General features: G+C 38.0%; 2 protein-coding genes and 2 pseudogenes across 3 annotated transcripts; 3 read left to right on the forward strand and 1 right to left on the reverse strand.

Moving 5' to 3' along the window:
• Positions 1-1,896: 1,896 nt before the first annotated feature.
• On the forward strand, positions 1,897-2,673 carry LOC104709807 (receptor-like serine/threonine-protein kinase SD1-8 pseudogene; annotated as a pseudogene).
• Positions 2,674-2,710: 37 nt separating this feature from the next.
• On the forward strand, positions 2,711-5,106 carry LOC104709808 (receptor-like serine/threonine-protein kinase SD1-8; annotated as a pseudogene).
• A 197-nt stretch (positions 5,107-5,303) lies between these two features.
• On the forward strand, positions 5,304-7,160 carry LOC147940419 (G-type lectin S-receptor-like serine/threonine-protein kinase SRK). The gene is made up of 3 exons (XM_087461299.1): positions 5,304-5,383; positions 6,423-6,573; positions 6,666-7,160. The coding sequence occupies exons 1-3, from the start codon at positions 5,304-5,306 to the stop codon at positions 6,975-6,977; spliced, it is 543 nt and encodes a 180-aa protein (XP_087317425.1). The 3' UTR covers positions 6,978-7,160.
• Positions 7,161-7,335: 175 nt separating this feature from the next.
• LOC104709809 (BRCT domain-containing protein At4g02110-like) lies at positions 7,336-12,856 on the reverse strand. 2 transcript variants are annotated; one of them, XM_087462998.1, is made up of 9 exons: positions 12,481-12,856; positions 12,307-12,396; positions 11,998-12,204; positions 11,819-11,903; positions 11,639-11,708; positions 11,501-11,545; positions 8,335-11,274; positions 7,975-8,168; positions 7,336-7,892 (listed from the first exon to the last, which is right to left on the reverse strand). In XM_087462998.1, exons 1-9 carry the CDS (start codon positions 12,562-12,564, stop codon positions 7,888-7,890), a joined length of 3,720 nt encoding a protein of 1,239 aa, XP_087319124.1. In that variant the 5' UTR covers positions 12,565-12,856; the 3' UTR covers positions 7,336-7,887. The 2 variants fall into 2 exon arrangements, with proteins under 2 accessions (XP_087319124.1, XP_087319123.1); XM_087462997.1 differs by having other exon boundaries at positions 7,336-7,722; positions 7,952-8,168.

A 12,856-nucleotide genomic window follows, 5' to 3' on the forward strand; every position in this document is an offset into this window, starting at 1 on the left:
ACAAAAGGAAAATTCAAAATTCTCTACGTAGAATTATTCAGTTGAGGATTTTATTTATTTTAGTTTCCAATCAAGTCGTTTCTTAGTGAATTTATATATGGTAAGACGTTGACTGGTTTTATGATTATCACGATCAGTGTGCTAACAAAACACAGGACACCTAAACTGAACCAGAAGTAAAAAAGTCTTTCAACATTTACTCTTCTGTCTCTTAACTAATTTACATGTCAATGTGGAACGGAACCAATCATGTTTTGTTAGGGCATCATTAATGGGAGAACTTTTTTTTGTGTTCTTAGATTAAATATATAGTGAAAATAATATTAGATCAGTTGTTAAGATCATAGGTAAAAAAAATGGGAGAACTAATTATGGTGTTCTTAGAATAAAGATATAGTGAAATAATGTAAGATCAGTAGTTAAGATCTTTTGTTAAAAAGCTAGTTATTGGGAGAACATATTTAAGATCATAAGATTTAATAATATAATATTCATAAACATTTTACAAATAAAAACTTATAAAATAACATTTAAATTGCTTACTTATAAACTTGTAAATAAAATGTAAAAAAACAAACAAACATATTACTTAATTAATTATAGCAGATAAACATCTTATTTAATGAATAAATAGTTTAATGTCCAAATTTATTCCATATATGCTCTATCAAATCCTCCTTTAATTTCTGATGTGCTTGTCTATCACGAATTATAGTATGACCATCACCTAAACCCTCAAGATTTGAAGGCATATTTACTGAAAACGAAAGATCTGGAGTAATTCCGGTTCCATCTTTTTGTTGGAATTCTTGTTCGTCATAGAGCGTGTATGAATCTCGTTCATCTTCGACAATCATATTATGGAGTATGAGACATGCTCTCATAATATATGCAATCTTACCCTTTGACCATAAAAGAGATGGATTTTTAATCATGGCGAATCTAGATTGCAGGACTCCAAATGCACGCTCAACATCTTTTCGTGCACCTTCTTGTTTTTCTGCAAACAAACGATGTTTCGGATGTTGTGGTTGTGGGATGGATTTAACAAATGTCGTCCATTCCGGGTAAATACCATCCGTCAGATAGTAAGCCAAATTATACTCATTTCCATTGACATAGTACGTAACTTCAGGAGCTCGACCGTAAATAATGTCATTAAATATTGGTGATTGACAGAATAGGACGGAACTAGCTTCTCTCCTTTCGATTTTGGTGTTTCAATTGCCGGAAAACAAAGCTTCGGCGGCGACTATGGCGAGAACGAAGCTGTCACCGTTTTCGAAAGAAAAACATACCCTAGACACGATTTCGATGGAATGAGAGAAATGAAAATATTTCCTTCTCATTTTTTTTCCGACCAGTCAGAAGAGAGGGAGAATGTTAGAACGGGTTGTGGATCAGTTCTGAACCAAGACCAATATTTTTGATCTAAGCCCACTGTTCCATTTTTTTATTATATAATTGGGCTTAGAATAGGGAGAGTGTTTTGCCGTTAATGATGGCCTAAATGGGGGGATCGCATCACAACAAACAATGTTAACTAGGTAGTTGTATTTCCACAACCACTAGATCACATTTCGTCGTCTCAATTCTCAATGGCTCTTTGTTATGAGTAGATTTTTTCTCTTTTGGGTGGTAACAGCTTAACATCAATTTTGCTCCATACTCTTACTCTACTCCATACTCTAGATCTGGTTGAGGACGAGACTTTTTAAAGTTGTTAGAACTATTATTGCTTTATGGTGTTTTAAGACAAGTGTCTAACGTTGTTTTTGTTTGTACCAGATAGTCATCTTCGTTTTTCTCTGTTTCCATCGTCCCAATTTTTTTTCTCGGCGATCTAATCAAACAAGTCTTTCCTAGAAAACATTTAGCGCTCAATTTTGGGTTAGGATGAGAGCTCCACTTTGTGTCACCTCCATATTCTTCTTCCTCCTCTGCTTCTTATATGAGCTCTCTTCTTCTAAGTCAGTATTTTACTCTCCAGAAAGTCTTACAGTCTCAAGCAACCAAACCCTTGTGTCTCCTGGAAATGTCTTCGAGTTAGGTCTCTTCAAACCCAATGAGTCCATTTCTCGTTGGTATCTTGGGATATGGTACAAGGAAGACCCAAAGAGAACTAGTTTATGGGTAGCCAACAGAGTTAAACCTCTCACCAAACCTGTCGGAACCCTCAAATTCTACGGCAACAACCTCGTCCTGTTCGAACAAGATAATATCCCTGTATGGAAGACCAATCTGACCGGAGGAGGTGTGAGGTCTAGTATGGTGGCTGAACTTTTCGATAATGGCAACTTCGTGGTGAAGGACTCCAGCGACCCGGAAGGTTACTTATGGCAGAGCTTCGATTCTCCAACGGATACTTTACTACCCGAGATGAAACTCAAAATGCCGACCCTTTCTAGTGAAGATGATTCGCGACAAATCCTCTATCCCTGGTCTAGTCCAGGAGACCCCTCACCCGCAGAATTTTCCTTTGAAATTCGGAAAGAAGCTAACATAATTGCAATTTTTATTGAGGGGCACGAACTCGATGCATCATGCATGGAACGGGTACCAATTTGGGGACATGCCCCCAGTGTTCGAGCTAAAGGAAGGTTGGTTAGTAATGAAGACCCTCCAAAGCAGCAGCTACTCGAGGTTGACAATACGGCAGGGCGTACTTTATGAGTTATACTCATGGAATTCCGAAGCCAAGGAATGGAAAATGTCGTGGTCCGCAGGGGAAGACTCTTGCTATTGGAAAGACTTCGACAATCCATGTGGGTCTTACAGTTACTGTTCCAACAACGACACGTCGCGGCCGCAGTGTAACTGCATTAGAGGGTTCTTTCTGAAGTTGGAATATAAGAATAAGTGGATTCATGAATGTGTGAGGAGGACTGCTCTACACTGTGGAGGGGATACGTTTGTGAAGCTAAAAAATATGAAGTTGCCGGAAATTACATCGGATGAATATAATGTTACTTCGGGTATGAATTTGGCGAAATGCATGGCGTCATGCCTTGTGCGTTGTGGCTCTACCGCTTATGCGCTTGTGGATAACCGGAAAGGAGAGGGCCTTTGTGTGAATTGGTACGATGAGCTCTACCAAATGCGAAACTACACCTCCGGCGGTCAAGACCTATATGTCAGAGTGGCGGCTAATGATCACGGTTAGTCTAACCTTAATTTTTTTGGTTAATTAGTTAGGTTAATCAATCTTTTTTATTAAAATAAATAAATAACCAATCCCCCCTATCACGTAAACGAAAATAGTAAAAAAACAACCAACATATATAAAGATGATGACTGGCCTGATGAACTTTAAATTTAAAAGAAACAAGCCCGCCCATAAAGCTCAGTAAATTCAGCCCAAATAACAAAAAGAAAACACATAGTGGGTTTGGGTGCCAATAAGAGACGACGAGTCGCAGTCTGTTTTTCCGATTCAACGAAACCATTAGCTTTCAATTTATTCGAAAAAAACTTTTTACGTTAGCCTGAGTTCTAATTTACTTTAAAGTATAGCAGTTAAAAAAAACCATACCTGAAACATTTCCATGGCGTTATCTTGAGACCAGCCACAGTACCATTGCAGCATCAGATTTGTTGTTGCACTGTGATTGGAATAATAATGAATTATATTAGAGAAAGTAATAATGAATATAGAAAAGGTAGAGAAAATCAATAATAGAGAAAGTAATATTATTATTAAGGTAGAGAGAGTAATAATGAATTATAATAAAGAAAGTAAAATGTTTTGCCACAAAAACCTTGTTAGTATATATATATACATATGAGAGAGATCGATGTGGGTATCAGGGTATGATATATGAGAAAAATCAATCTATAGTTATCAAAAATATATGATTAGGGTAGGCTGGGGCTGGGTAGCTCCAGTAAAGAGAATGAATTACTCGAAGATGTGGAGAAATTATATAACTCTCATATCAACCCACTTAAAAGAATAATTAAGACACCAAACGAACACTCTTAATGAGCTGATTAAGAATATGATATCAAAAGTTAGTTTTCACTTTCTTGTTGGTGTGTACGTAGAGGATCAGCCAAAAAATGATGGAAAAAGCAAAGGCATGGAACCTTGGGTTATCGGACTCATCGTGGGAGCAATCATCATCGGACTTCTTGTTATAGGCTTCGTCTGCTTCTGTTATTGGAAGAAAAACGTAAAGGAAGAAGAACACAAGGTAAAAACAAAACAAAAACTAATTTGTTTTTTTGTTTTATTAGTCGTTTCTTCATAATTATATTTTTAATGTTTCAGAACCAACCCAAAGAGAGATCCTCATGACCGAAATAGTCGGGCCGGCCGTAGATAGATTCCAATTTCTTGAATTTTGAGTTGTTGCCGAAGCAACCAATGGTTTCTCTGATAGAAACAAACTCGGACAAGGAGGTTTCGGTACAGTATACAAGGTCTGTAATGATATATATATATATATATATATATATATATATATATATATATATATATTAATCGTTATATATAGTTACTTTAAGCATTAATTAAGCTATGTTATGAAAAATTAAAGTTTTAATCGCAATGAATATATGTGATCGCAGGGAATACTACCCGATGGTAGTGAAGTCGCCGTAAAACGACTGGCGAACACCTCATCCCAAGGGATGACAGAATTCAAGAATGAAATCGAAACCATTTTAAATGTCCTGCACCTGAACCTTGTACGGTTGTTAGGTTGCTGCTGCGAAGGAGAAGAGATCATTTTGATCTATGAGTATTTGGAAAACGCAAGCTTAAATCACTATATTTTCGGTTAGTATTTAATTTATCCTCTTTTTTTTCTTCTTCTATAATATACATAAACTTTATAAAATTATTTCCATCTAATAATATATATTTTTTTTTGGTTACAGACGAAACTCGTAGCCAATTATTGAATTGGGATAAGAGACATAAAATTATCAAGGGTATTGCGGAGGGGTTGTTGTATCTTCACACTTACACAAACCCTCAAACCCTCCAATAATACACCGCGATTTGAAACAAGTAACATTTTACTTGGTCAAAACATGATCCCAAAAATCTCAGATTTTGGAATGGTTTGGTTTGGTAGAGAATTGATATATCATGGTTTTTAGGTGTTTTTAGCCATAATATAAGTATTATTTATAGAGTCTTTTTGGTATTTTTAGAGTCTTTTGAGTCTTTATAGGACTTAGCATGAATGAGAGCTTAATGGAGCTAAATAGGAGGATTTGGAACTTAATCAAGCATTGAGGCTGAAGCTGCGAAGTTGGGAGACAAGTTCAAGAGTAAGCATCGACCGATGCAAGTGATGGTGTCGATCGATGCAGAGCCACCAGACAAATCGGAAGTTTTCTCACAAGTTTTGAAGATTTACAATTCTGCCTCAAAGTTTCCATATTTGCATCATTAGTCCCCATTCGTGTTTTAGGAATATAAATAAGATTTTTATGGTAATTGTCTAGACCTAAGCTTTATTTTTCCTGCAACTTTTGAGAGCAAAACCCTAAGAAATTTTTAGAGAGCTTTTGGAGAGAAGAATCAAGACTCCTCCAGAGAAGATTCAGAACTTCTTTTCTACTTCTTTTAATCTCTTAATGCTATCTATTTTATTCATGATTTGTGTTCTTACAATTATGTCTGAGTAGATCTGCTTGTTAGGTTTAGGGTTTCTCATTAGGGATTTCATGGATTATTAGATTGACTAATTGTTTGGATTCATTATCTTTCTTGTTCTTCACCATAGGTTGTTCTTAATGCTAGATCTATGATTAGTCATCTGGATTTAGATCTTAGGATTATTGATTGATATGAGAATATAATTGATTTTCCTGACAAAAATCTTTGGCGAGCAAAATTACTTTTTGCAAAGAGATTTGAATTAGTGATTTTGTGAACTTATCTAAACTTGATTTTATTGCTGGTTTTTTAATTTGAATTTTGCAAAGAGATTTGGATTTTTGGGTTTTAAAACTTAGATAATATTTGCAGTGAAAACTGATTTATTTTGCAACTGTGTTTAGAGTTCAAGAACGGTGCTTAATTATTGAATCATGCTTGCTTAATTAATTAATTTGATTAACCATGATTTCCTGAGAATTTCCCTAGACCTAGCGTTTAATCCTTCTGAATTTTACAACTCTTTTATTTTCTGTTTAATCTTGCAATTTAAATTAATATTTATGTTTAGCATAATTAAAAGATTATTAAATCTATTGTGTGATCTAGAGTCCTTGTGGATACGATCTCTAAGTACTACAATTGATCTTTTAATTTGAGAGAGTAGCTCTAGGATAAATTTGAGCATATCAAAAACCTCGAACGGAAAAAGTTGTGGGAACTCGGTATGTAAGCAAACTAAAAGAACATCGTATTTTTAACTTGTGAAAAATAACTAGACTAAAGTAATTTTGTTTCCCTATTTACACAGGGGATACATGTCAGAAGAATATGCATTGCGTATGAATTTCTCTGAACAATCAGATATCTTCAGCGTTGGGGTCACCTTACTCGAGATTGTAACAGGGGAAAGAAACCTGGATTATTGCAATACCCACAAGGGAGACAGTCTTATGGATAAGGTAACGAACATTAATATTTTTTTTTTTATTTAATGATATTCAGAAACGAGTTACAAACCTATGATAAAATGCTTTAAAAAAATTTGTAACAGGCATGGAGATATTGGAACGAAGGGAACTCTCTTGGTCTCGTGGACTATAATTACCTGGATTCATCCCTAGTGGAAGAAGAGGTTCTGAGATCGATACAGGTTGGTCTCCTGTGTGTTCAACCACTTGTAGACGACAGACCGAGCACAAAGTCCGTCGTATTGATGCTCCAAAGCCCACAAACCGAAATCCCCAAACCAAAAGTTCCCGACTACTTCTATGGTAGGATCCTCCGCGGTGAGGCCCCGTCATCTTCTTTAGTCGGACAATCCAGCGTGAACTATGCCACTATGTCACGGATGAGTGCGCGATGATGTGTAATCATCTTATAGCGTCTTCTTTATTATGGTTTGCTTTTTCTTAGGATCGACTATGTGATATATGCTTGTTTGTCTGCGTTTAAATCCGACTGTGACTTGTAATATTATTGGACCAATTGTTTTTTTTTTTCTTGTTGCGGAATCAACTTAATAATGACATAATTAATATATTTACTCTTGGTTGGATAAATTATCTCCCAATAGCCAAAAACGATCTTTTGTAGAGTTGCGCCATAAGCTTTTGTGATATCTCTTAAAAACCCCTTCCAAGTTTATCTGCTTCCATTACTTCCAAGTTTATATGATCGTCACAGTTTGTTGCTCTCTAGATATACACGCGGCTCACTTATTCTTTTACGATTAATAAAAAGCACTTATTTTCTTTTATTTTTGCCACATTTGCATTAAAAAAAATCCATTCATCTACCTTTTTAAGTTAAATGGTACACACATCTGCACTAAGCTGCATCTTATTAAACGACCTTTCTGCCCATGAGTTCGTGTTGTAGAGCACGTGCTTGTCAAGTGCGTATCCAGGTTTACAAACGTACTCCACCAGGTAATCGGAGAGGACGCAAGGGATTTCATGGCGTATAAACTCTTGGATCCAGACGTCATCCCGCGGTATCCCGGGGCTTATCAACGCAAAATCGGTGTTTTGATTCAAGAAACGCGTGTAAGGAGGTGCGGTTGCTAGGATCATACCATCCCCAGCTTTCACAGCTCGCTTTAATGTATCCTGATTACGGAGAATAAAATATATATATAAAAAGACATCAAGAACCAAAAAGAAAATGACAAGGATGTGTGACATGTTTTATCTACAAGAATCATTCTAGTGTTTCAACTGTATCAGCTCTTTTATAGCTAAATCCCATCAGGTTTCTTGTATTAAGTGACAAATTCACTCTGCCAAAGAAATCAAGAACAAATAAGCTTGGCAGACAAGTGAGAAAGATATTACTTACCAGAGAAGGGATGGTGCAGTCACCGTATACAACAATGCGCACTCCATATAAAGCACCATGTCCTGTTTGCTCCCTGACGAGCCGCCATTTCCTTGGGGACTCGAGGTTTATCGCACCATCAGCACTAAGACCAGTGCTGTGCCATTCATAAGGCTCCTCTGGTAATAGTTTCCCAGCTTCCTTTGAATCAGCCACATAGTCAGTCTTCAGAATCCAACTGCATTACGGAAACTGATGAGTAAAAGATGAAAGATACACTTTTCATCAACGCAGAAGCTCAAAAAACTAGGATATTGGTTGAAAATCAGGGCTTCGTTTGGTGTTCTACACAATACATAGGATGTATGATTCTAAAGAGTTGGCTGAAATATAAGTTCATGTACCTTCCAGATGCAGCAGCAGCAAAAAACTTTTCAGTCCTACGGATTTCAGGAGCAATGAAATGTGTTGCTTGATAAGACCACTGATGAGAATCTCGGCAACATTTTCCTTTTAAACGCCTAATGATCTGCTGATATTGGTTTCTCTGGGACCTAGGACCACTGACAATAAAAAACTTCGGCTCATGTTCTTGGTCCTGCAAGACATTTCTACTAGCCAAGGGCTTAACCCTCAGCTGCTTAGACTCTTTATCCACCTTTGTACCTGTTGTAGCTGACTTTGCAACTTTCTTTCTTGCTAATGCTTTTCCTGAAACCGGGCTTTGCTCTCCACCAGAACCGACCTTCCCAGATTTATTATCCGCTGCAATGTTCTCCTTCTCTTTTGCAGAGTCATCCCCTATATCGTTCATCACTGTGTCGGTTGTTTTAGCGCCACTTCCTTTTTTCGATTTTTTAGTCTTCTTAACGCTGGATTTTCCTACTTCAACTGTAGCAGAACTTCCTATCTTTCCACTTTGAAGGCTACTTCTTTCTACAATGGCTTTATTCTTATCGACCTCTAACTGCATTGCAGCATTACTTGAGTCCTTAGCTGCAGACTCCTTTCTAGCTAGTAGTTTCCCCGCAACCAGGCTTTGAGCTCCATCAGAACTGACATCTCCAGATTTATTATCTACTGCTACATTCACCTGCACTTCGGCAGAGCTATTCCACGTATCATTCATAACAGTATTGTTTGCTTTGGCGCCATCTTCTTTTCTAGAATTTTTCGCCTTTTTGACACTAGGTTTTTGAAGCCTATTTTCTTCTGCAATGGCCTCTTTTCTGCGTTTACCTTTATTCGTATCAACCTCAGATCTCACTTCAGCATCGCTTGGATCTTTAGTTGCACCTTCCTTTCTTCCTAATGTTTCTCCCTCAACTGGGCCTTGGTCTCCACCAGAACTGACCTTGGCAGATTTACGTTCCAATGCTAAGTTATCCTTGTCATCCGCAGAGTTATCCCCTATATCTTTCATCAGAGTACCGATTGCTTCTGTATCATGTTCTTTTTTAGATTTTTTGGTCTTCTTGACACTGGATTTTCCTACTTCGACTGTAGAAGAGCTTTCTTTCTTCCCACTTTGAAGGCTATTTTTGCATACAGTAGCCTCCCTTATGCGTTTACTTTTAATCTTACCAACCTCTAATTGTAACGAATCACTTGGATCTTCAACTGGAACATCAGTAAGCTCGGGTGTTAGCACCTTAGTTTCCACATCTACATCAACTTCCTCTGGGGTCTTAGCCTGCAGCTTACCTTGGTTCACCATCAGATCCAACCCAAGATGGTCTTTCTCTTCTGGGACTAAAGATCTATTATCTAGAGAGTCAATTCCCTGGAAGGCTTCAGTCTCTGAGACAATATGTTTTGCCATTTCTGGTACAACCTCAGTATTTAGGCCAGGGCTTGATAACTCCTTCTGAATGCTATTAGCCGTTACTGGCGCTGAAACTTTTCCTTTGTTTAGACAATCATCGGGCTCATCCTTTGGGGTAGGTTCGCTCAAGTATATTGATCCCTTTTGGTTAATGGAGTTCTTTTTCCTGCCTCTGATGCCTAGGCTCTTTTTTGGAGCTGTTTTCTTTTTGGGCAGCTCTGTTTCTTGCTTGTCTTTCAATCCAATTAAACCCGACCCAGGAGAGGTCTTCATCAGAGGCTCAGTTACAGATCTTTCAGGTACTTCATCCAATGCACCCTTCATAGTAGAATTTTCTGGAATCAAAATATCAGCTTCCATGGGAACAACACCTGAATTGAACAACCTAGCTGCTGAATCACTCAGATCCAACTTATCTGCAGCTTCCCTGCCTCCAGCGTGGTCACTGAGGTTTGGCACAACCCTAAGGTTTTGCTTAGGCGAGCCTGATATTGGTTCATGAAATAAGACATTTCCCACCATTGGCTCAGTCAATGATCTCTCCTGTATTTCATCCCGTGCACAGTTTGAAATGATATTCTCCGCAGTTGAAAGAGCATCTACCATGTGTACCACATTTGAGCTCAACAGTTTAGTGTCGGGTGACTTATGGCCAAATTCCCCACTTTCAGCTGGATCATTAATGCTAGTCACAGGCCTAAGGTTGTTTTCGTCAGGCGAACTTGGTCTTAATTCCTGCAATAACAAACTAGTCGGTGGTGGAATGCTTGCCTCGCTGTTGTGGTGTACCTTCTGTGAATCATTGCTACTGACAGATCCATCTGTAAATTGCGCCTGAGGCACCACCGAAGGGGACTCCCCGCCATGCAACTTATCAACCTTGTCAAGATCGTTAAACAGTGTTTTTCTTTCCAGTGAAGAACCAGATTTCGATGCAGAGATACTAAAGGAAGTCAAAGCTTTTAGGCCCTTGTCATCCATTTGCAGAGAACCGTTTTGGCCACTTGACTCTTTTCCCAAGGTATTTGTTTCTGGTGATCTCTGAAGTGTTTTCCTTGAATAAGTGGCAAGAGAAGAATGCCTTCTGATACTCCTATTGAGAGACATCAAGCCATCAGTCTCCAATTTGCTCACCCCTTGCTCAGGAGTCTTGTTTGCAAGCCTAATGGGGGACGCATGATTGGAAGTATTCTGAAATGTGCTTTCTCTCTGGTAATTATGCTGCTGAGCAACAACACCTGGATCAGTAGAGACCATGGCTTCAAAAGGTCTGTCCGTATTTTTAGGAGTTAACCAATTGTCCTTGGAAGTAGTACATGATGGTGCACCTTCCTGAGCTCCGCATGAGTTTGTTTGAACAACAGGGATATCTTTTTCTCCCGGCTTAGACATTTCAGTTGCAGCCACAGCACCGACCCTAAGACCAAGAGGGCTTTTGTATGCACGCTTCACAGAGGCATCTTCTGCTTCATCCTCAGAATCCCTAGCTGGAGCCTCCATTATCTCCAACTCATAGCCACTGAAAAAAAATATATTAAAAAAAAAAAAAAAAAAAAAAAAAAAAAAAAGAAAATGATCATCAGCTTGTAGTAGAGCACGAAATCCAGAAACCAATTTCATCAGGAAGACATAAAATTCATCTTTCAATAGAAGCAGCGTACACCAACTGTATAAAAAAGCAATTCCAGGCGTCCACTAATACAAGAGATAGAGATGGATATACATATATATGTCAGCACTTTTACCTTATCTCGTACTCAACCTCAGGAAGGAGCTTCCAATTCTTTAAGCTGCAAAGAAATAAATCAAAGGAAAAAAAGAAAATCAAATCCACAGAAAAAAAAAAAAAAAAAAAGAACTCTTTTGTATGTATGCCTCTTTACCAGTCCTCTAACCACCGGTGATTCACTACTTTAATCCTCTTCATCCGCTTGGCTAGCTCATACTTTTCTCCTGCAGAGAAAGAAAGAAAGAAAGAAAGAAAGAAATGTTGGTTCCCCACCTCACCAAAAACACTATCTTAGGGGAAAGTAGAAGAATGTAGTGAGTGAGTGATAACGCACCCTCAAACTTGTAGCATATAAGATGGGTGACTCGGTTTGCAACCAAGGGCTTAGAGAAGTGCCCACCCATCAAATCAACCATTGCCTGTATTTATAAAACAGAAGAAACAAAAGTCTCATCATACCAAAATTATTATAACAAGATGAAGAAGAAGAAAAAGGCAAAGGCGCACACACACCATAATGTCTTCTCTATCTTGGCCTTGGTACCCGGTCAAGCACACAACTAAGGTTTTGGAACCTGGAACCCCATTCAAATCTCTAAGAGGCCTATACAAAACCGAATTGGCATGAACCAGCATTCCAGTGTCGAAGCTGTGATCAACCCATGACCCTGTGACAACCACCTTCCCGCTGCTTCGAGCAGCTACGCAAATCGGATCATCCTATGTGTGTATGTATGCAGGAAAGAATTGTCATAATAATATATATATATATATATATATGTAAAGAAAAGAGAAAGAGAGTAAGAAAATGAGATGACTAACATATACAAGCTTATCTACGATGAGGTGAGTACATGATTGAGAGCATTGGCCAACATCAACGCCACCACCACTCACAAGCTTGGACCGTAACTGTTATGGGTAAAATTAACCACACACACACACAGACAGAGAGACTCAACAAAATCAGAAATCCGAATTTGAAGAAATACATACCGAGTTCCCATGGGTGGGATTGAATCCAACGAGAGCGAATCGAACACCCAAAAACGTCTTCGGATTAAAACCCGATTCCTGCATTTTTCTTTTTCTTTTTTTCTTTTAATGGAGAGATTAGGGTTTCATCTGGGTGGAGAAGATCGAAACTTGGGGTTTATTCCAAATGATTTTTTTTTTTTTAAATCCAGATTTGAACAGAGAAGATTGACTTGAATCAGAAGTAGAAAACGAAAAAAAAACAGAGATTTCTTCGTTTTTTTTTTTTGAAAGGGGAAAAAAAAATTGGGAATTTTGTAGAGAGAGAGAGAGAGAGCCGTCTCGGGGAAGATTTAGAACTTCGAAGAGTGTTTTTTTTTCTGTAAGGAAGAAAGGA

This window comes from Camelina sativa, chromosome 8, assembly GCF_030686135.1.
Source record: "Camelina sativa cultivar CO46 ecotype springtype chromosome 8, ASM3068613v1".
Lineage (NCBI taxonomy): Eukaryota > Viridiplantae > Streptophyta > Magnoliopsida > Brassicales > Brassicaceae > Camelina > Camelina sativa.